Source organism: Microcebus murinus, chromosome 1 (genome assembly GCF_040939455.1).
Source record: "Microcebus murinus isolate Inina chromosome 1, M.murinus_Inina_mat1.0, whole genome shotgun sequence".
Lineage (NCBI taxonomy): Eukaryota > Metazoa > Chordata > Mammalia > Primates > Cheirogaleidae > Microcebus > Microcebus murinus.
The window spans coordinates 162,310,463-162,332,968 of record NC_134104.1 but is presented as its reverse complement, the minus strand read 5'-3'; the positions used below and the strand labels follow the sequence as shown (position 1 = coordinate 162,332,968).

Sequence of the window (22,506 nt, the reverse complement as noted above, 5' to 3'; positions counted from 1 at the left end):
CATGCTTATCAAAAAGTATTTTTTGTTAAAACAATCCACTGGATTAAGCAAAAAAGAAATTAGAATTAATCAGTTGATGATTATTAAAAACAGTTTGTGAGGTTAAAGAATGTGTTTAGTTTGTATCACTTGATGTAAGTGCATCTTTCCTAGTCTACTGGATGAATTCTCCCTTCTTTCTTCCAAATAAGAGGTCTTATTTCTTGGATAAAGCTAAAATGCGGTATATAGTATGTATAGTTTTATAGGGCATCAACTAGGAAATACAAAACTTCAAAAAATTCGCTGTTAACAATTATAGTTAAGTCACCAAGGTGTTTTTTTTTTTTTTTTAACGCTAATCCTATTAAGTCAGAAGTGCTTTCTGTAAAGAGGGAGACCATATAATCTTTGTGATAGAAGGCAGCTGTGTTACTACCAAATAACTGCATTAAAAAACTAAACTTGCCTAATTTTCACTAAATGGGTTAAAAAAGATTTGCAAAATTGTCAGTTTTTTTTCAAAGAAAGAATTAACTTGGCAACTTAGCAGATGTTTTTTTACTCCCTAGAAATTACTTTTTCGGCCGGGCGCGGTGGCTCACGCCTGTAATCCTAGCTCTCTGGGCGGCCAAGGCGGGCGGATTGCTCGAGGTCAGAAGTTCGAAACTAGCCTGAACAAGAGCGAGACCCCGTCTCTACTATAAATAGAAAGAAATTAATTGGCCAACTAATATATATATATAAAATTAGCCGGGCATGGTGGCGCATGCCTGTAGTCCCAGCTACTCTGGAGGCTGAGGCAGTAGGATCGCTTGAGCCGAGGAGTTTGAGGTTGCTGTGAGCTAGGCTGATGCCACGGCACTCACTCTAGCCTGGGCAACAGAGTGAGACTCTGTCTCAAAAAAAAAAAAAAGAAATTACTTTTTCTTCATTCCTCGTAGTATTAGTTTTTTTTAAATCAAGTTGAGAAAGTTCCATTTTTTTTAAATGGAAGTGATTAAATGCTTTCCAAGAAAATATTGAGCAATAACTCCTAGAATGTCTTTCCCTGTTTTATGCAAACTTACAAAAAGCACTATCACAGTACTTTTACGAAATATTTGACACTCAAGATTGGATGCTGTTTACTCAAATGTTAAACTTAGTGTTGGTCAATCAATGAGAGGTCTCTGTGATTGCCCCTATTATACAGAACAGTTGATTATACCCCTACAATAAAAAGTATTCTGTCAAATAATTGTTGAATAATATTAACAGAGAGACTGAAGAGGAATTGTAATTCCCTTAAAGACTCACTGGCAGCATCAGAGTTGAGGATAGTACCATAGTATCCATTCTCTATTCCCCTTTCCAATAAGCTTTTTTTTTTTGTCCATAATATTCTCATTGTCTTTTGTCTAGCTTTACCAGCTGCTTTTTTATGATGTGATATCTTTGATACTTTGTTAAAGATTTCAATTTCCATGGATTTTCTCCCTTTACCTTACATATTCTATTGATGATAAAACTTAAGTGAGATTTTATCCCAATCTTGCAGAGTATCGGTGTCTCATCAGAGACTTCCAGTTTACTTCAGTATAGGTACAAAATTAAACATAATTATTTTCAAGTCACTGGGAATAAACTTTTTTTTTTTGAGACAGAGTCTCGCTTTGTTGTCCAGGCTAGAGTGAGTGCTGTGGCGTCAGCCTAGTTCACAGCAACCTCAAACTCCTGGGCTCAAGCAATCCTGCTGCCTCAGCCTCCCGAGTAGCTGGGACTACAGGCATGGGCAACCATGCCTGGCTAATTTTTTCTCTATATATTAGTTGGCCAGTTAATTTTCTATTTATAGTAGAGACGGGGTTGCTCTTGCTCAGGCTGGTTTCGAACTCCTGACCTCAAGCAATCTGCCCGCCTCGGCCTCCCAGAGTGCTAGGATTACAGGCGTGAGCCACTGCGCCTGGCCAATAAATTTTCTTAAATGTCGAGTTTCTGGTTCCATGTCATGGAGTTTTGAATGTGACTTCTGACTTGTCATTGAAAACAAGTGCTTATACTTTCTGGTGGCCTGCTGGATGTTTCAATAATATAAATAGTGGTTACCAACTCTGGTAGAAAAGAGCAAATGGTATATCTGCAAGTACATTATCTGACTGATAAAGGGAAAGTTAGAGAACCAGCTCTTGAGTCTGATTATCTACTAAGAATGCGATTAGAGATAATCTACCAGCAGTTTACTTTTTCTAAGGACCAACAGAATTAGTGTTGGGATAGTACTGGTACACCAGGAACTGAGTAGTCCCAGCTACTCCGGAGGCTGAGGCAGGAGGATCGCTTGAGCCCAGGAGTCTGAGGTTGCTGTGAGCTAGGCTGACGCCACGGCACTCACTCTAGCCTGGGCAACAAAGTGAGACTGTGTCTCAGGAAAAAAAAAAAAAGACTACATTAATACAAAACTGGACTTGGCTCTAAAATTTTCTCTAGAGCCTGGGCATGGTGGCACAGGCCTATAATCCTAGCTCTCTGGGATGCTGAGGCAGGAAGATTGCTTGAGCTCAGGAGTTTGAGACCACCCTGAGCAAGAGTGAGACCTAGTCTCTACTAAAAATAGAAAAATTAGCCAGGTGTTGTGCACCTGTAGTCCCAGCTTACTCGGGAGGCTGAGGGAAGAGGATCACTTGAGCCCAGGAGTTTGAGGTTGCTGTGAGGTAAGATGATGCCACTGCACTCTACTCTGGGCCACAGAGCAAGACTCTGTCTCAAAAAAATAAAATTTACTCTTGAGAGTTATTTAAGCTCAAGCATTTTCTGGGTATATTTCTACTAGTATGTATGTTGTCACATTGTATTCAGGTGCCACTACTGGAATGTTACTTGGTGGCTGTTGTTTCTGTGTTACTTTTGGACAGGTACCCTTTATATTTATTTCCACAAACCATATAGAATGGTTAAGTGGTTGAATTCTATTAATATCAAAGATTATGAGAAATGAATAGCAAAAACAATTATCTGGTTTCATGCAGGGAATGATTAAGGTAGCTGTACTAGTGGATCTTGCTGGGTCATTTGTGTGTTAAAAGGACAGGTTCCTTCCTTTGTCAGTGTGATTTCTACACTATTCTAATGGTGTGCCTTCAATCTTAATGGGCATGTAAGTCCTCAGTGTTGAGGGGCCTAGCCCTGCCTTTTGCAGGGGAGCTGGCTCAGGAACTCACCAGACTTGGGTTACAATGGTTCATTTTTTAGACTGTGTTGAGTGCCATTCAATTAAAAGGGATGTATTAAGCACCAACTGAGGCCGGGCGTGGTGGCGCTCTGGGAGGCCGAGGCAGGCGGATTGCTCCAGGTCAGGAGTTCGAAACCAGCCTGAGCGAGACCCCGTCTCTACTATAAAAAAATAGAAATTAATTGGCCAACTAATATATATATAAAAATTAGCCTGGCATGGTGGCGCATGCCTGTAGTCCCAGCTACTCTGGAGGCTGAGGCAGTAGGATCACTTGAGCCCAGGAGTTTGAGGTTGCTGTGAGCTAGGCTGACACCATGGCACTCACTCTAGCCTGGGCAACAAAGTGAGACTCTGTCTCAAAAAAAAAAAAAAAAAGAAAAAGAAAAAAAAAAAGCACCAACTGAGCAAGGATTGCTTCTTGGATGACCCCGAAGAAGCAATGGATAGTGAATTTTTTTTAAAAAGGAGGGGTGGGTCAACAACTCATTTAAAAATGGGCAAAGTATTTGAATAGATATTTCTCCAAAGATACATAGTCAGTGAGCACATGAAAAAATGCTCAGTGTCGTTAACTATCAGAGAAATGCAAGTCAAAACCACAGTGAGATGCCACTTCACACTAGGATGCCTATAATCAAAGAGATAAGTGTTGATGAGGATGGAGAGAATTTGAAACACTCACACATTGTTGGAGGGAGTGCAAAATAGTGCAACTGCTTTCAATAATAGTCTGCCAGGTTAAACAGCTCCCATATGACCCAACAATTCTATGCCCAAGAGAAATGAAAACATCCACTCAAAAACTTGTACACAAATGTTTATAGCAGCATTATTCATAGAAGCCAAAAAGTGAAGCAATCTAGATGCCCATCAACTGATGAATGGATTAATCATTCATCATATGGTTCATTCATCATTCATATGGTTTATCCATATGAATATCCATTATACAAATGAAGTACTGATACATACTATAACATAGAAGGAACTTAAAAATATCCTAAGTGAAAGAAACCAGTCATAAAAGAGTACATAATTGTATGGTGACATTTATTTGAAATGTCCAGAATAGGCAAATCCATAGAGACAGACAGTAGGTAAGTGGCTGCCAGGAGCTAGGGGAAATGGGGAGTAACTGCTGGGGGTGTGAGGTTTCTTGCAGAGGCCAGTCCTCAACTGATGTGACATACAGTGGCAAAAAGCCCTTAAAGAGAAAGACATCAATTTAGGACTGAAGAGCAAAAGCATCGTGGATTGTTTCATTTAGGATGAAGAGAAAGGACAGAAGCCAGGGTGCAAAAGGCCAGATTTATCTAGGTATATAATAAAAAGACATGAAAGGGGTAATGTAATTCCTTTATTTATAATAAAGATCCTTAAATATTCTACAGCTTGAATATAAATATCTTTTCTTGGTTGAAGATAGCCAAAACACTCTACTTAACCCAACTTTTTATGAGAAAGGCTAGTTTTATTTCTAAGTGATTTTATCACTGAATACACCATTTCTCCAAACTATTCCACAGGGGTTATATACAATACTTTTTTTTTTGAGACAGAGTCTCATTTTGTTGCCCAGGTTAGAGTGAGTGCTGTGGTATCAGCCTAACTCACAGCAACCTCAAACTCCTGGGCTCAGGCGATCCTCCTGCCTCAGCCTCCCGAGTAGCTGGGACTACAGGCATGCACCACGATGCCCAGCTTATTTTTTGTATATATATTTTTAGTTGACCAATTAATTTCTTTCTATTTTTAGTACAGATGGGGTCTCGCTCTTGCTCAGGCTGGTTATGAACTCCTGGCCTCGAGTGATCCACCCACTTCGGTCTCCCAGAGTGCTAGGATTACAGGCGTAAGCCACCGCCCGGCCTATATGCAATACTTTTTTTTTTTTTTTGAGACAGAGTCTCGCTTTGTTGCCCAGGCTAGAGTGAGTGCCGTGGCGTCAGCCTAGCTCACAGCAACCTCAAACTCCTGGGCTCGAGTGATCCTTCTGCCTCAGCCTCCTGGGTAGCTGGGACTACAGGCATGCGCCACCATGCCCGGCTAATTTTTTATATATATATCAGTTGGCCAATTAATTTCTTTCTATTTATAGTACAGACGGGGTCTCGCTCTTGCTCAGGCTGGTTTTGAACTCCTGACCTTGAGCAATCCGCCCGCCTCGGCCTCCCAAGAGCTAGGATTACAGGCGTGAGCCACAGCGCCCGGCCAATATATGCAATACTTTTAAAAGTGTGTAAATTATTCAATATAAGAAAGCCAACTAAATAAAACCTAACCAATTCCCTACTGAACAATATTCAATATATTAAGTACTTAAACAGTATGAGACTAACAAAAGTGCAGCCTAGCAATAATTCACTAAGGAAATGGCCCTTTTGTAATGCTCCTGACAACCCATCAAACTCAGGAGTTGAGCCGTTGATTCATCACACTCAAAAGACACACCACTACCAGAGACCCCCACCTCCAAGATTTACCACCTTCTGAGAGACTGGAGAAACAATGGGCTTGTGAGCCCTTAGGGGACCTAAAGCTACTCTTGCACACACGAAAAATGAGTAACATAAAGTTATATATCCCATACATCTTATTTGTTCCTTGGAAACTTATTTGCCTGGCAGCCAGACAACTCTAGGTAAGATTTCTCAAGCTATTGCCTCCCCACTAACCTGTCTCGCTGCTGGGTTTGTCATCCTAAACCTCATCCAGTACAAAACCATTCTGACCCTACAGTAGTCCCAGTATACAATTTCTCTAATGTATCCCCTGTACATTAAACTTAAGCCTGTCTCTTGCATTACCTACAAGAGTATGATTAATAACTCTGTACTCAGAGATCCCAAGTTTCTCACCCAGCCCCTTATCGGACATTACGTACAAGGTGACAGTAGGGACCCATACTCTAATAAAGTACACTTTCTATTAGACAACTGGTCTCTAGACCACCTATTATAAAAATTCGACTATTGGAGTCTTTTCAACACCCTCTTTATTAACAAATATTTTAACCCCTCAGATAAGGATCATGGGACCACTATCTATACCATAGTATGCCAACAAAAATACAACCCCAAGGCTTGGGGAGACTAACAGCCTGTCAACTTCCAGAAGAAAAAGATCAACTCCCTTATACAGATCCTTGGTTTAAAAACATAACCTTAATATTACCCAAAATGATTTCATAAACTTTCAGACAGAAACAGTTACTTTCTATACATCCCTTAAATATATTTCAGTCTATGGAGACCAAAAAAAAAAAAAAAAACAAACCTCCTTAGACTTATGATTGTTAGACATGGGAGATACTTGTTGATTATTAAGACTCCTTACCACTCCCTTCTCAGTCCATAACAGATCCAAAGTTACTCATTAGACAAGTTCCATAAAATTGTTTTTATAAATAACTAGAAAATTTTTAGACAGAGACTCTATCTGGGGAATAGTATCTCCCAGGGGAAATCCCAGATAGAGAGGATTACTTTTTAGGTACATCTTACTTACTACCCTAATGGGAAATAACAGCGCATCAACATGTACTCCACAGCCTAGCCATAACCTTAAAAATTATCACAAATAAAACTACAATAACAAAATCTTTAGACTCTTTAACTTGAATGGTTCTTGATAATCACATTATGCTTGACTATTTTTTTTATTTTTTTTACTCTTGACTTTTTTTTTTTTTTTCTTTTTTTTTGAGACAGAGTCTCGCTTTGTTGCCCAGGCTAGAGTGAGTGCCGTGGCGTCAGCCTAGCTCACAGCAACCTCACTCCTGGGCTCAAGCGATCCTGCTGCCTCAGCTCCCTGAGTAGCTGCGACTACAGGCATGCGCCACCATGCCCAGCTAATTTTTCCTATATATATTAGTTGGCCAATTAATTTCTATTTATAGTAGAGATGGGGTCTCACTCTTGCTCAGGCTGGTTTCGAACTCCTGGCTCAAATGATCCACCCGCCTCCCAGAGCGCTAGGATGACAGGCGTGAGCCACCGCGCCCGGCCACTCTTGACTGTTTTTTAAGAAAACAAATACGTTTGTGTTATAACTAGTTCTTCATGCTACACTTATATAAATACCTCCACAAAAGTAAAAGTACCTGTTGATAAAATTAGACAACAAACTTCAAAGCTACAACAGGTTAACAGAGATGATCCAAAGATAAAAATTAGGGCCAGGCAGCCCCGCTGAGGCGGCAGCAGCACGCGAGCTCGGCAGTTCGAGGCTGCGGTGAGCAGAGTGCCCGGGGACTGTCTCAAGACGACCACAAAGGGGCTGAGCGGCGCCGGGGAGCAGGTGGCCGGAGCACGGTTCTGGCGGCAGGGACTGGAAGAGGCGGCGGCACCGTGTCCGGCCGCGAAGGTGGCAAGAAACAGCCCAAGAAGCAGCCCACGGAGATGGACGAGGAAGGTAAGGCGCTCAAGCAGAAACAAAAAGAGGAGCAGAAGAAACTCAAGGAGCTAAAAGCGAAGGCCACGAAGAGGCCTGCCCCCCTCCGCCCACAGGTAGAATTAAGAAATCTGGCAAAAAGTAAGCTGGTCCTTGTGCCTGAGGCGATAGTGACCCTTGATTCCTATTTGAACATCTGTATCTCCTGCCATAACATCTTTTGCCACCTATAGCTAACATGAAGCGTTGTCTTGAAGCCTATTGTACATTTAAGAATAAATTTTTGGAAAAGAAAAGTGAACAGATAATATGTTCAAGATTACTTTATCGTTTATATATTAATATAAAATTAAATTTTAGCATGTCTTAAATATGACTCAATACACTGAAAATGGCCAACTTGCAAAAGACTTAATTTTTTCCCATATTCTTATAATTTTTAATGTCATATTGGCTCAATATATTTAAAAAAAAATTTTTTTTTTGAGACAGAGTCTCCCTCTGTTGCCCGGGCTAGAGTGAGTGCCATGGCGTCAGCCTAGCTCACAGCAACCTCAATCTCCTGGGCTCAAGCGATCCTCCTGCCTCAGCCTCCCAAGTAGGCTGGGACTACAGGCATGCGCAACCATGCCTGACTAATTTTTTCTATATATATTAGTTGGCCAATTAATTTTTCTATTTTTTGTAGATGCCAAGGTCTCGCTCTTGCTCAGACTAACTCCTGACCTTGAGCGATCCGCCCACCTCGTCCTTCCAGAGTGCTAGGATTACAGACATAAGCCACTGCGCCCAGCCTTTAAAATTTATTTTTAAAGCTTGTCTTAGAGTTCTTTTCAAAATCTATAATTATTTTAATAAGTAGAGTTTGGTCAGTTTTAATTATGCGTCATAATTTGATAAGTTATATTCAGCCACCACCATTTGTTTCTCAGGAGTTAGTATTAATATTTAGGAATTCTTGCTGCTACTCTGTGTACCTAAATTGGGATTAAAAGTAAGCAAGTTTATTCTCTGAAACAAATCACTGAAGTAGACTCATATTTTAAAAATGACCTTTTTTGGGGCTGGGCACAGTAGCTCACGCCTGTAATCCTAGCACTCTGAGAGGCTGAGGTGGGAGGATCGAGCAAGATCAGGAGTCCGAGACCAGACTGAGCAAGAGCAAGACCCCATTCTACTAAAAATAGAAAAATTAGCCAGGTACAGTCCCAGCTACTGAGGAGGCTGAGGCAGGAGGATTGCTTGAGCCCAGGAGTTTGAGGTTGCTGTGAGCTAGGCTGACGCCACGGCACTCACTCTAGCCTGGGCAACAAAGCAAGACTCTGTCTCAAAAAAAAAAGACCTTTTTTGGGACTTGAGTATGAGTGAAAAACAAAAGAAAAAATTGGCTATTTTTAGGCTTAGCTTCTTATTCTTTCTAATTTATTAATATTTACACTTAAGGCCTTTGGTATTTTTATGTTTCTCTTGCAAAATCTTTTCAAAAGCAGTATTGAGACTAACCTTTCCAACTTGATGTTTGTAAAAGTAAGAAGGAAATTGCTGAAGATGGGCTCTCTGGAAAAAATATATAGGGGGTTGGTTAATCCATTGTGAATAATCTAGTTCATGACTGCAACACTAATCCGTCTAAACAAGTTAAAAATTCATTGGTAGATACCATTTCACACCCACTAGAATGATTACAAGCTACTCTTAGATATATACTCAAAGGAACTGAAAACAGATGTTGAGGCCAGGTGCGGTGGCTCACGCCTGTAATCCTAGCACTCTGGGAGGCCAAGGCGGGCGGATCACTCAAGGTCAGGAGTTCAAAACCAGCCTGAGCGAGACCCTGTCTCCACTAAAAATAGAAAGAAATTAATTGACCAACTAAAAATATATATATATAAAAAATTAGCCGGGCATGGTGGCACATGCCTGTAGTCCCAGCTACTCGGGAGGCTGAGGAGCAGAATTGCTTGAGCCCAGGAGATTGAGGTTGCTTTGAGCTAGGCTGACGCCACGGCACTCACTCTAGCCTGGGCAACAGAGTGAGACTCTGTCTCAAAAGAAAACAAAAACAAAAAACAGATGTTGAAACAAAAACAAAAACCTCTGCATAAACATTCACAGCAGCACTAGTCACAATGGCCAAAAAATGGTAGCAACCCTATAATAGAACCCTCGTCAGAGTATGTAGGTTAAATTAAAAAAAGGCAATAACCCAAATGTCCATCTAGATAAAATGGGGCATATACATGCAGTGCAGTATTATTTAGCCATAAAAAGGAATTAAGTACTAATACATACATGGATGAACCTTGAAATCATCACAGAGGCCATATACTGTATGATTCCATTTATAGGAAATATCTAAATTAGTTAAATCTACAGAGGCAGAGAGCAGATTAGCAGTTGCTAGGAACTAGGGGAAGAAGAAAACGGGGAGTGACCACTTAATGGGTATAGGGTATAGTAATGAGTATGTTTGAGTGATGAAACTGTTTTGAAACCAGATCACATTGTGAATGTACTAGATGTAACTGAATTATACACTTTAAAATGGTTAATCTTATGCGAATTTTTTCTCAATTTAAAAGTCATCCAAGTTAATACAGCTCTAATATCTTCAATATTAAAGTGGGACCACAGAACTTGGACATTATCCCTATCACATAAAGTTCTTAAAATTGTTTCCTGCTCCAGAATGAAATCTAGATAGTTTCCTTAAGTACTAAATTGACCAAATTATTAGCATTTTCAAAACATGTAAAATATTTTTGAATTGTGTTGAGAAAATTGTTGGTCATATTTTAGAGGATATTGTCCCTAATGAGTTGTCACATGAGTCCTGTGATAAATAATGCAGAATTTTATCTTTCATTACATGTGAATTGTGGATTTATCCCAAACTAGAGGGAGCTTCTGCCTTTATTTCATAGCTAGAGAATATGGTATCTAAAGATGTCAATTTCCACCAGGAAGATTTTCCCACAGTAGTGTTCCTTGACCTTCTCTCCCTTGTATTATGTTCCTCAGAGATCTCCAGACTGAAACAAGCACATTCTGATGAGACAGATCATCTTAGAACTGTTAGAAAAGTCGCCACCCAGTGAAATTCTTGGAAATTTTAAACAACCAATTTTAGTATTCAGAATTTTATAAAGAATGTACATTGTAGCCAGAAATGATTTGCTAATGAATTATGAATTATCAGCATACATGTTTGCTGTAGTTGGCAACTGTGCAAGAGTTCATTTTAACAGAATAGCATGTTCTGAAATATTCTCACTCAATTACAACCAATATAAAATTATGGAATGTTAATTCCTACAAGAACTTGTGACATCATAAAATGTGGTTTTATAAGAGAAAAGTTATGCCAAGTGTGGTCGCATCTACCTATAATCCCAGCATTTTGGAAGGCTGAGGTGGGATGATTGCTTGAGACCGGGAGTTGGAGACCAGCCTGGACAACATAGTGAGAGCTCATCTCTACAAAAACACAAAGTTGCTAGCCTTCCCTTATTTTATTAAAATTAAATGTGCTATTTATCCAAATGTAATAGAAAAATGCAATCATAAAAGTAGCTTTAGGCCGGGCGCGGTGGCTCAAGCCTGTAATCCTAGCACTCTGGGAGGCCGAGGCGGGCGGATTGCTCGAGGTCAGGAGTTCGAAACCAGCCTGAGCAAGAGCAAGACCCCCGTCTCTACTATAAATAGAAAGAAATTAATTGGCCAACTAATATATATATATAAAATTAGCCGGGCGTGGTGGCGCATGCCTGTAGTCCCAGCTACTCGGGAGGCTGAGGCAGAAGGATTGCTTGAGCCTAGGAGTTTGAGGTTGCTGTGAGCTAGGCTGACGCCACGGCACTCACTCTAGCCTGTGCAACAAAGTGAGACTCTGTCTCAAAAAAAAAAAAGTAGCTTTAAATGCAAACATTTTTGAGTAACACTGTATTCTAACTAAGTTTAAGGAAATACTGGTATGCCATTTATACATTTTCTCAGTGTTCCCTACCTTTGGACTCCAATCACTGTAATATATCTGTATACTGGAAATTTGACCAGGGTATATGGCACTTCACAATAATGTCCCATATCCTAATATTCAGAAATGCCCACATATAATCTGATTATACTGTTTTGTCAGCAAAGATCAAATGGAATGTTTGATAAGTGCTTTATGAACAGAGTTTAATCTAGCTAGCCATGGTGTTAATATAGAACACCATTATCTTTTCATGAGCATGAGTAATTATATCACATAATAATTTTTTCTTTCAAAATATTTCAACTTTTTGCTGAGTTTTTTCTCCCAAGTAACTATAAGGGTCCTACTAACATGCTTGTTTGAAAGCAGACTAAAAACATTTTAAAAATATATTTTGCAAAAAAAATCATATTTTGATTTTAATATTTATATCTGTAAACTGTTAAAATGCTCTCAAAAATGTTATCTAGGAAGGCACAATTTGATAGCATCAATTTTTTATTCATAACTTTTTCTAAGTAAGATCCCAAGAAACTGCCACCTTAATTTTTCCCTTTAAGTAATTTAAGTACTTCAAGATTCGATCTGATATACAAGTAAAACACTTTCATTCTCAAACTAAGAGTTAATAATACCTTGGATAGTGAACAGAATATGAAAATACAGACTACTTCATCAAAAGACAATTATTAGGTTCAGAGATTAAAGAATTTGAAACAAGGGCTTTCATGACTGGAGAAAATCAAAGTTCTTCTTGAGGTGGGTGGGCTTTTAATACCTGAGCTAGAAATTAAGTGCAGAAAATACGCATCAACATTAGTTATCCTGAACACCAAAAGAGCAACAGCAAAAGCATTATAAATAATGTATGGTGAAAACTGAGTTAGTAAAGATCAGTTGCCACTCTAGGCTAGACACTAATACAACTGCTTGCAATTTCTAATTTTAAAGAGTTTTGCTTCATGTTTAAGTTTTCTTTTACAATACATATATAAATTATATACACACAGTGTTGTCCTGTAACTCAAACTATAATGCTCATGTCTATAAAGCAGTTTTTTATTTTGGAGATGCTCAAAAGTTCCACTACTCCCCTTTTTCATGTTTATAAAAACCCAGCAATTTCAAAAATATTTCTAAGCATAGAAATGCTCAACGGTTCACCCAAAATTTCAAGCCCATATCTGTAGGTAGTTTCTCATAAAGTAATTATGTTGTGCTATCTTACTCTGACACTAGGTCAAAAATCCTGTTGATTTATGAACATTTTTCCTAGGCAAGAGTAACAACATAAAATGGGATCAAGTTGAATATGTTGCTACTCACTTTCTATACTAAATTGTGCTTGCAATCTAAAAATTAAAATGAACTGTAGTAAGAATGAGAATATAAATTATGTCCATTTGTACCATACACTAAAACTAAAATCCTTTATCAGAGAATGAAAAATACCTTGTTAGTTGAAAAATGAAGGATAAGAAGCAATACCAAGTGATATATTTTAATCTTTTGTTAAAGCTCTGAAATTGCAGCAAATTGCTAACCAAATTGAGGTAGAGGTAGACCCTAATGTTATTCCTTCCATGTGTCAGAACTTAGGTCTCTCACATTAACTTGCATTTTTTCCCCTAATTATATAAACATGATTCAATTTGGAATGTAATGTTATAAAAGAAAAATAAGATCAAATCGTACTTTAAAAATTCTTAATTACTAGCTAAAAAAACCACTTGTAAAAAAATGTACACAATAATTCAGTTTTCTTCTTGCAAGTCATAAATGTTTTTCCTCCAAGTGTAGGGGGAAGAAAAGCAAAGATAAACTATGATGCAAACATTATGAACAGTTTCATAATAAAGCATCTGGAGCGTAACTAGTAGGGTATGAACATTTTACCTTAGTGTCTAATTTCCCCTTTAAGCGTTACATAAGCTTTGATTCATATTAAATTTTCTGCTAAAGTAACTTCCTTTTCACACCTAAAACAACTTTCATTAAACACAAATCTATTTCCATTTTAAATCACATACAAGCGCTATGTGATCAGAGGGATGGGAAACACTAGGTAAGGCCTGGTGGGTGGTAACTTCTTCGTGACTGGGTAATGGAATCACCTGTTCAACCTCTAAAGCATTTAAGTCAATGAAAATGTAATCTAGACATCCATGAAAGCCACCAACATAATTTGTGTAAGCAGGTTCACCACAAGCACTTTTCAGTTTGAAGAAATGAGTAAGAGACATGTTGCATCTTTCCTCTTCCCCATTGGAAGACCAGTCTTCATGCTCCTCTGGAATGCTTCCATTGATGACAAAATGATACATTCCTGTTGATGGTGTACTATTAAAGTCCCCACAAAATATAACCGGTATGCCAGGATACAGATCACATGAGACATGTCTAATGTGAGCCAAGGCTACTGCCATTTGAATGAGACGAATGTACCCACCTATGAATATAAAAAACATTAATGTAAGTACTTTTTAAAGTTGTCTTTAAGTAAAAGAAGAAAAGAAAAAACCCAAACTGCAGTCTCTGGGTGACATTAAAGACACACAGTTGTGTAAAACATGTTTAACAATCTTAAGTCATGTTCAAGTCACTTGTGAAACCAAATTAAACCTACCTTTTGGATGCCAGTAGAGATGGGTATTAGCAACACATATCTTTTTAGAAGAGTCCTTTGTACACTGAAGAACTGAAACCTAAAAAAAAAATGAAAGTCCCAGGAGTTCAGTTGGTGCCCGCCAATTTCCTGAATGTTTTTATCTACAACTATTATGAACTAACATTTTATTCCATATTCTCCCCTTGACAAAGACTGAAATTTTGAAATTTGATTTATTATTTAAATTTTAGGATCTACATGAACAGGTTCAGTGTCACATGCTTTAATAACATGTCCAGCATATAAAGATATTATAAAAATAATATACTTTACATGACAAAATTAAGGTTAGAGACTGTTTTCAAGCAGGTTAGCACAGGCTTCGGAGTCAGGGAGACCTAGGTTTGAATGCTCATTTTACCATTTACAGCAGTGTGACCTGGAGAGAGACATTTTTCTAAACCAGTTTCATGTTGGTAAAGAGACAATAGGATGGGCATGGTGGCTCATGCCTACAATCCTAGCACTTTGGGAGGCCAAAGCAGGATTTCCTGAGGTCAGGAGTTTGAGACCAGCCTGGGGAAAATAGCCAGACCTGGTCTCTACAAAACACAGAAAAATTAGCTAGGCATGGTGGCACATGCCTGTAGTCCCAGTTACTGGGAATGCTGAGGCAGGACAATCACTTAAGCCCAGGAGTTTGAGGTTGCTGTGAGCTAAGATCAGCCACTGCACTCTAGCTTGGGAAATAGAACCAGACCCTGTCTCTTTAAAGAAAAAAAAAAAAAAGAGGAGTCTAGGCGTGGTGGCTTACACCTGTAATCCTAGCATTCTGGGAGGCCAAGGCTGGTGGATTGCTCAAGGTCAGGAGTTCAAAACCAGCCTGAGCAAGAGTGAGACCCTGTCTCTACTAAAAATAGAAAGAAATTAATTGGACAACTAATATATATAGAAAAAATTAGCCGGGCATGGTGGCGCATGCCTGTAGTCCCAGCAACTCGGGAGGCTAAGGCAGAAGGATTGCTTGAGCCCAGGAGTTTGAGGTTGCTGTCAGCTAGGCTGACACCATGGCACTCTAGCCCAGGCAACAGAGTGAGACTCTTGTCTAGAAAAAAAAAAAAAGGAATATCGGGATTACTATGAAGATTAAATGACCCAATAATAAATAAATACTAGCTGATACTGACGGAGCACTTCATAAAACACACCAGGCACTTAAATTTTAAGTACTTTAAAAATGTGTCAGAACGGTGCTTGGAACGTAGTAAAGAATATTAGCTAATACTACTATTTGTATATTTAGCATGTGTTCCTCTCGCTGGAGTATAAATACTAGGAAAGTCCCCGCTTGTCTTGTTCAGGGCAACCTGGGCACACCAGAGGTGTTCAAAAATATTTGCTGAATGAATGAAGATTAAACTTTTGTGCTGATGATACTAGCGCAAACACCTTTCAACAAAATCTGGATAGCTTTATCTCATTATCTCCATCTTCCGTCCACCCCCTCTTCCAGGCCCATAAAAATGGGTCAGCATGTGAAAAGACAGGGTAGGGTAGGGTAGCTACTTTACCTGAAGTACAGAAGATCTCTGGAACACCCTCACCTGCGCCCATGGGTACAAAACTAGTTTCTCCAGCAGTTCTTTGTGAAGGGGGTCGGACTTCAGGGCCTCGTGGAAAGAAATGTCATGCTGGCTAAGGAGGCTGAACTTAGACTTTCGGTAGAAAGTAGCCAGACCTTCGTGCTGCTTGATTCGAAACACGCCCTCTAGCCCAAAGGCCTCAAGGGCGGGTGCCAAGCTGTCAGAAAACACATCCCGGTCAACTTCCTGCAAACAGATGACGTCAGCATTGTAGCCAGTGAGTTCCTTCTGGATAAGGTTCTGGCGGTAGTCGAGCCCCAAGGCGTAAGGGGCACAGTATGGGTACAAGACCGTCCTTGAGAACTCAGTCTGAGCGTACGTGTCTGCCAGGATGTTGTAAGAGACAGTGCGGATGAGAGCGTCCTCTGTCACTTTCTTAGTGTAGAGATGCCGGTGGTCAAAAGTGCAGGTGCCAGGCCCGGCCTCCACCGGACACACACTTACCCTCTCCCGGCTCGGCCCGAAGCGCTGTCCATTGCCTGGGGTGCAATGAAGCAAGAGACGCAGTCCGATGTCGGCATTGGACGGGATGTAGACGCGCTCGTCCACACCTGTCTCCATCCAAGTCGAAGAGGGCAAGGAAGGAGATAACGACGAGGGGCCACCGACCTCAGCCTCCGCCGCTCCTGGCTTGGCTTCCTTGTACCAGCGGAAGAGGGAGCAGGCGGGATCCCCAAATTCTAAGCTGAGCTTGGGGAACACAGGAAAGCCCGCCATGATGTAGCGCGGCAACTGCAGCTCGGTGAAGGCGGGCGGGTTGCGCTCCACTTTGTACTTGACATCCCCTATCTGCAGCACCGCGCCGTCCTGCCAGGCGTCCACATTGAGCACGTCCTCAGCCACTGCCTCCTCCCGGTAGTACAGCTTCACCACGGGTTCACAGGCTGCGGCCGACTCGGGCCCGGGCCCAGCACAGGCCGCGCCGCCACTGGAGTTCTGCCGGTTTTTCCTGCTCTTCTTGGCGGTGGCCGCCTTAGCGTGGCCCTTGATGGCGTTCGTGGCAATCCGGCTGAGGGCCCTACCCACCGGCTCGCTCTGGTCGCGCTGCATGTTCTTGTGGCTGCCGTCGGCTAGCGCGAATGACAGGCTTAGCTTGGGCTCCGAGGGCACACAGCGCACTATAGCGCGCTCCATCGCGCCTGCCGCCGTCTCCGTCGCCGCTGCGGCCCGGCTGCGCCGCTCCACCGCTATCCGGACTCCGCGAAGCGCTGCGCGGGCACCGAGGAGCCTCCACATGAAACCGACGGCCCAGCGGGTGACGAGACCAGAGGCAGCCGGCGTTGGGACTCATTTATACTCAGCGAGTTCCGTCCAGAAAAGAGAGGGCGTGCGGTGCTTCCGCCGCGCACTTTCGCCACGCCCACTTAACTGCTTTTTCGGTAGCCATTCTGTCTCTAATGCCTCGCGGATTAATTTTTATCTTCAAACTAGGTCATAATGAGGGAGAAGTGAAGAAAATATAAAGGCGCTAGAGGGAAACACTAGACTCCATGGTTTTGTCGAAAGTGCCGGGTGGGGCGGGGAGGGAAGGCGCACCAAAACGGAAGTGGCTGGGGCGGTGTCACGTGTTCCGCCGCGTTGGCGAAGGCGGGCGCCTGCCCTGAGGCGCTTTCTCTAGCCCGGGGGTTAGACTGCGAGAGTGTGAGGACCGCCACCCGGACTGCCAGCTTAACTCTGGGCGTGGAAGGCGATTTCTCATTTCCTTGCTACAGCATTGCCGACCCTGCTCGCCCTTTTTCGAGGTGTGGTGGGTTAGGGTTCGCGTCAGGCTGGGCCAGCGCCTGTTCGCCAAGCCGAGCCTTTGGTAGTTAATAACGAATATGCAGTAACTTCCATTCAGTGAGAGCCGACTATGCTAAAAACGCTATGCATACTCTTTTATTTAAGCCTCACAGTTACTCTGAGGCAGGTCCCTTTCTCCGCACTTGCAGATGTGAGATCCAGAGAGATTAGGCTGTTTAAGGTCACATAGCTAGTAAATTGGCAGAAACAAATAGTACTGACAAGCTACTGAAAGCTTTTCATTTTTAATTATTAAAGAGATAGGGAGATCCTAATTAGAGTTGTAAGTAAAAATTAAGTAAGTAAAAATTCTATTTCTTTTAAATACCTTGAAGTGTTAGATACCGACCTTCCACAGCCCCACCGGACAGAAAAGCAGAGACATCGAGGATGCAATCTCACAAGAGGAGGTTTATTTTCTGGCTAGCCAGGGTCCAAGCCCCAGAGCGCCAACACAGTGGCCACTCTCGCAGGCAAGGACCCCGACCGGAACAACCGCATGCCTTTTATCCCCACGGTGCACAAGCTGCGCACAAGCCGACTACGCATGGATCATGCGTTGACCTTTAAAATGATTGGTTGCCCACTATTGCCTTTTGAAATAATTGGCGGGTTGGTTGCCCTCTATTGCCTGATGAGCCAGTCGCCTGTGCTTCAGTGACCTCATCCCATAATTCCCCCTACAGCGGTGTAGCAAGCAAGCAATGACCAGAAGCAAAAGTTTGCGGTTAGCTCATTGCCCCACCCAAGTAAATTCCCGACAATTGGAAAAATTCTTCTGCCCTTCCTCTGCCCTACATTCCCCCTTCTCTAGGTAGCAGACGAGCACTGTTGCTCGTCCTCAAGGTCTCTTAGGAGCTCTAGTTTTATAGCACTTGACTGATATTGCTTTGAAGTGCTTTATAGCACTTGACTGATATTGACTGATATAGCTGCTGATATTGTTGCAATACTAGTAGCTGGACAGTGTTTATCCGTTCTTTCACAAAAGCTACTAGTCTATTAATTACACATGGCGCGAAAGTAAGGACTAAGATTAGCATAATGAGTGGGCCTAGTAGGGTGGATAGTAGCCAGGGGGAACTGTTAAACCAAGACTCAAACTAACCTGCTTGCTGTTTATATTCCCGTTTGTGGCGGGCAAGCCCTTCCCTGACCTTAGCTATAGATTCTCTAACAACTCCTGTATGGTCTGCATAGAAACAACATTCTTTGAGGGCAGCACACAGTCCTCCTTGCTGGAGGAACACTAGATCTAATCCCCTCCGGTTCTGGAGCACTACCTCGGATAGGGAGGTTAGTGACTTTTCTAGGTGTGAGATTGACTCTTCTATCCTTGCAATATCTTCATCAACAGCTGCCCTCAGAGTATTAAACCCTCTTTGCTGCATTGCCAGAGAAGAGATACTAGTTTCTGCTCTTATTGCCCCTAAGCCGAAAAGAGTAGCCAGGGTTATGGCTGTGAAGGGCTCTCTTTTTCTTTCAAAAATTAGGTTGGTGACTCTTCGCCCTACTATGCCCTCATATGTTGTCTCCTCAGTGTGGTATATTATTTTTGGGAACACTAACACCAATATACAGTAATCTTTAGACCCATGTAAGGTTATGGGGTTGGTGGGGGTTCGGGGCGGTAAGTATAGCTGTAGGTCTCCATCCCAAAAACATTAGACCAAAAACACAACATCCCAAAACACAACAACCAACCCCCACCGCGACCCATCCATGTTGTCACCCAGTTCAATCTTTAGATGCCACAACCCTAGTCCAAGTCTGGGTCGGCAGTCCTGGGCTGTCGCCGCCACGCAGGTCAGTCTGGTCTTCAGAGGATTCTTCGGGTCTGCAGTTGCTTTCCACTGGTCCTGGCACCGCTCCTGGTCTTTTTTATTAACAGGTCTCACGTGGGAGTGGTGTATCCAGGTCGCTACTATTCTATTGTTAGGGAACGGCCTTACTCAACCCCACCGAACAGAAGGAAAGAGACACTGAGGATGTAAAATCACAAGAGGAGTTTTATTGTCTGGCTAGCCAGGGTCCGAGCCCTCGAGCCCCAACGCAGTGGTCGCTCTCCTTAGGCAAGGACCCCGACCTGAATTGCGGGGTGCCTTTTATCCCCCCCCCCCAAAGGGCCCTAGCAAGGCACAAACTAATCACGCGCTGGTCATGAGCTGACCTTTGAAGTGATTAATTTTCTTTGTATTCTACGAGATCCCTGCGCATCCCACCTCCCTTTTGCCTTTCTTCCCAACCCAAGAGATAACCAGAGGTGTGAGTATAAACAGATGTGTGCTGTTCGCTAATTGCCTCACCCTACTTCACACAAAGGGGGGGGAAATTCCTTTCTTGTTGTGCCACTGAGACGCCGCCGAAGGGCCATCGAGGCGCCCCCACACTATCGACCTTAAGAGCAGTGGGGGTAACAAGAATAATTTGATAGGGGCCCTTCCACCTCGGCTCGAGGGTTCTGCTGTTATGCCGTTTCACCCACACCCAGTCCCCTGCTGGTGTGGGTGAAACGGGTATCCAGCACCCTCCTCCTCAGGCCCGTAGATAGCACGGAGGCCTGGCCATACTTGACTGTGGACACGTTGCAGAGCCTGCACTGCTTGTAACACTTCTTTGGGATGTCCCAGAAGAGCCTCAGGGCTCATCCTAGGAACTACAGGAGGGGGTGTGCCGTACATGATTTCAAAAGGGGTTAAACCCAACTGATAAGGGGTGTTCCGGGCTCGGAACAGGGCGATGGGAAGGAGGGTCACCCAGTCTCCGCCAGTCTCCAGGGCCAATTTAGTCAGGATCTCCTTTATTGTTCTATTCATTCGCTCTACCTGCCCAGAGCTCTGGGGATTATATGCACAATGTAATTTCCAATCTATCCCCATAGCCTGGGCCAGCCCTTGACTAACCTGACAGACAAACACAGGTCCATTATCTGATCCTATCCCTTCTGGCAGTCCATACCTGGGGACTATTTCTTCTAATATTTTCTTAGCTACTGTCAAAGCTGTTTCTCTTTCCGTAGGGAAGGCTTCTACCCATCCGGAAAACGTATCTACCATGACCAGTAAATATCGGTACCCGTATTTTCCAGGCTTGACCTCTGTGAAATCCACTTCCCAAAATAGTCCTGGCTGCCTCCCCTTTTCCCTCGTACCTGCGTGGGTCCCTCTGGTCCTCCCCGGCTGCATGACCTGACAGGGTCGGCAACTTTTGACGATGTCATCTGGAACCCGTCCTTGTGACTTGAACCTTAGTTGAGCAGTGTCCAGCAGTTGCAGCATCTTTCTCTTCCCTAGATGTGTGGTCTGATGCAGGTGCTCTAACAGGTGGTGTCCTAAGAGTTCTGGCACTATTAGGCGATGCCCTTCGTCCCGCAACCAGTCATCTTCACTTTTGCTTACACGTAGCTGCTCTGAGGCCCAGACCTCATCTACACTGGAATAGTCCGGCAGAGGAGGCAACCGTCCCATGCCTGGGGGTGGCAGGCTAAGGTGCAGGATGTTTGGCTGCAGAGTGTCTTCTGCAGCCTTCTTAGCTTCAGCGTCCGCTCTCCGATTGCCCCGTGCTTCCACGGAATCCCCGCTCTGGTGTCCCGGGGTATGGACTACCGCCACTGCCTTTGGCAGCAAAACAGCCTCCAGTAGGTGGAGTATTTCAGGCATGTGCTTAATTTCTTTTCCCTCTGCCGTGATGAAGCCCCTTTCCCTGTAGAGGGCCCCATGTATGTGCACAGTCCCAAAGGCAAAGCGGCTGTCAGTGTACACCGTCAGCCTTTTTCCTCGGGCCCGGCTAAGAGCCTCTGTCAGTGCTATTAGTTCTGCCTTCTGAGCAGATGTCCCTTGCGGAAGGCGTGCCGCCCAGGTAAGTTTACCTAGGTCATCTACTATGGCCGCCCCTGCGTACCTGCGTCCGTCCCGGATGAAACTGCTTCCGTCTGGGAACCAGGTCAGGTCGCTACCTGGAAGGGGGTGATCCTTCAAGTCTCTACGGGTCGTCTTGGTCTCGGTTAGGATCTCAAGGCAATCATGTTCAGGTGCGGCTGCATGGGGGGTTGGCAGAAGCGTAGCTGGATTCAAGGTGGCAGGAGTCCGGAACTCGATGTGGGGTGTGTCCAGCAAAAGCCCTTGGTAATGAGTCAGCCTCGCATTTGTGATCCACCGTCCCGGTGGCTGCTTCAGAACCCCCTCTATGGCGTGCGGGGTGGTGATCTGCAGCCGCTGCCCTAGGGTGAGCTTATCAGTGTCTTTGACCAACAGGGCCGTGGCTGCGATGATTCGCAAGCACGCTGGCCACCCCGCCGCCACCGGATCTAGTTTTTTTTTTTTTGACATTACGCCACCGGTCTCTTCCAGGGTCCCAGGGCCTGCGTGAGTACCCCCTTGGCTATTCCCCTCTTCTCGTCTATGAACAGGTGAAACTCTTTTGTAGGATCAGGGAGTGCTAGGCCTGGGGCTTCCAGCATGGCTGCCCTCAGGGCCTGAAAAGCATCTTCCATTTGCACAGTCCACTCTCATGCTCACCCCGCCTTACGCACTTCATACAGAGGTCGAGCCTTTTCCGCAAACCCTGGAATCCAGAGGTGGCAGGAACCCACCGACCCCAGGAATTCCCTCAGTTCTCAGCTCGAGGCTGAAGTGGGTATCTTTAACACAGTCTGCTTCATTGCCTCGGTTAGCCACCTTTTATTTTATATCCCAAATAGGTGACTTCATCCTTGCAAATTTGAGCCTTCTATGCACTGGCTTGGTACCCCAACTCTCCTAATATTTTGAATAAGTTTTTGGTGCCCTCTAGGCAGGCCCGGGGGTTAGGTGCAGCTAACAGCAAGTCATCCACATACTGCAGCAGAGTCACCTCTGGGTGATTAGTTCAGTACTCACCATGGGTGATTAGTTCAGTACTCACCAAGGTC

At 43.3% G+C, this 22,506-nt stretch overlaps 1 protein-coding gene across 1 annotated transcript; it reads right to left on the bottom strand.

The window, feature by feature from the left end:
• Positions 1–5,274: 5,274 nt before the first annotated feature.
• PDE12 (phosphodiesterase 12) lies at positions 5,275–17,298 on the bottom strand. Its single transcript, XM_012789289.3, has 3 exons — positions 15,744–17,298; positions 14,191–14,269; positions 5,275–14,013 (listed from the first exon to the last, which is right to left on the bottom strand). The coding sequence occupies exons 1-3, from the start codon at positions 17,049–17,051 to the stop codon at positions 13,571–13,573; spliced, it is 1,830 nt and encodes a 609-aa protein (XP_012644743.1). The 5' UTR covers positions 17,052–17,298; the 3' UTR covers positions 5,275–13,570.
• Between the last annotated feature and the right edge of the window lie 5,208 nt (positions 17,299–22,506).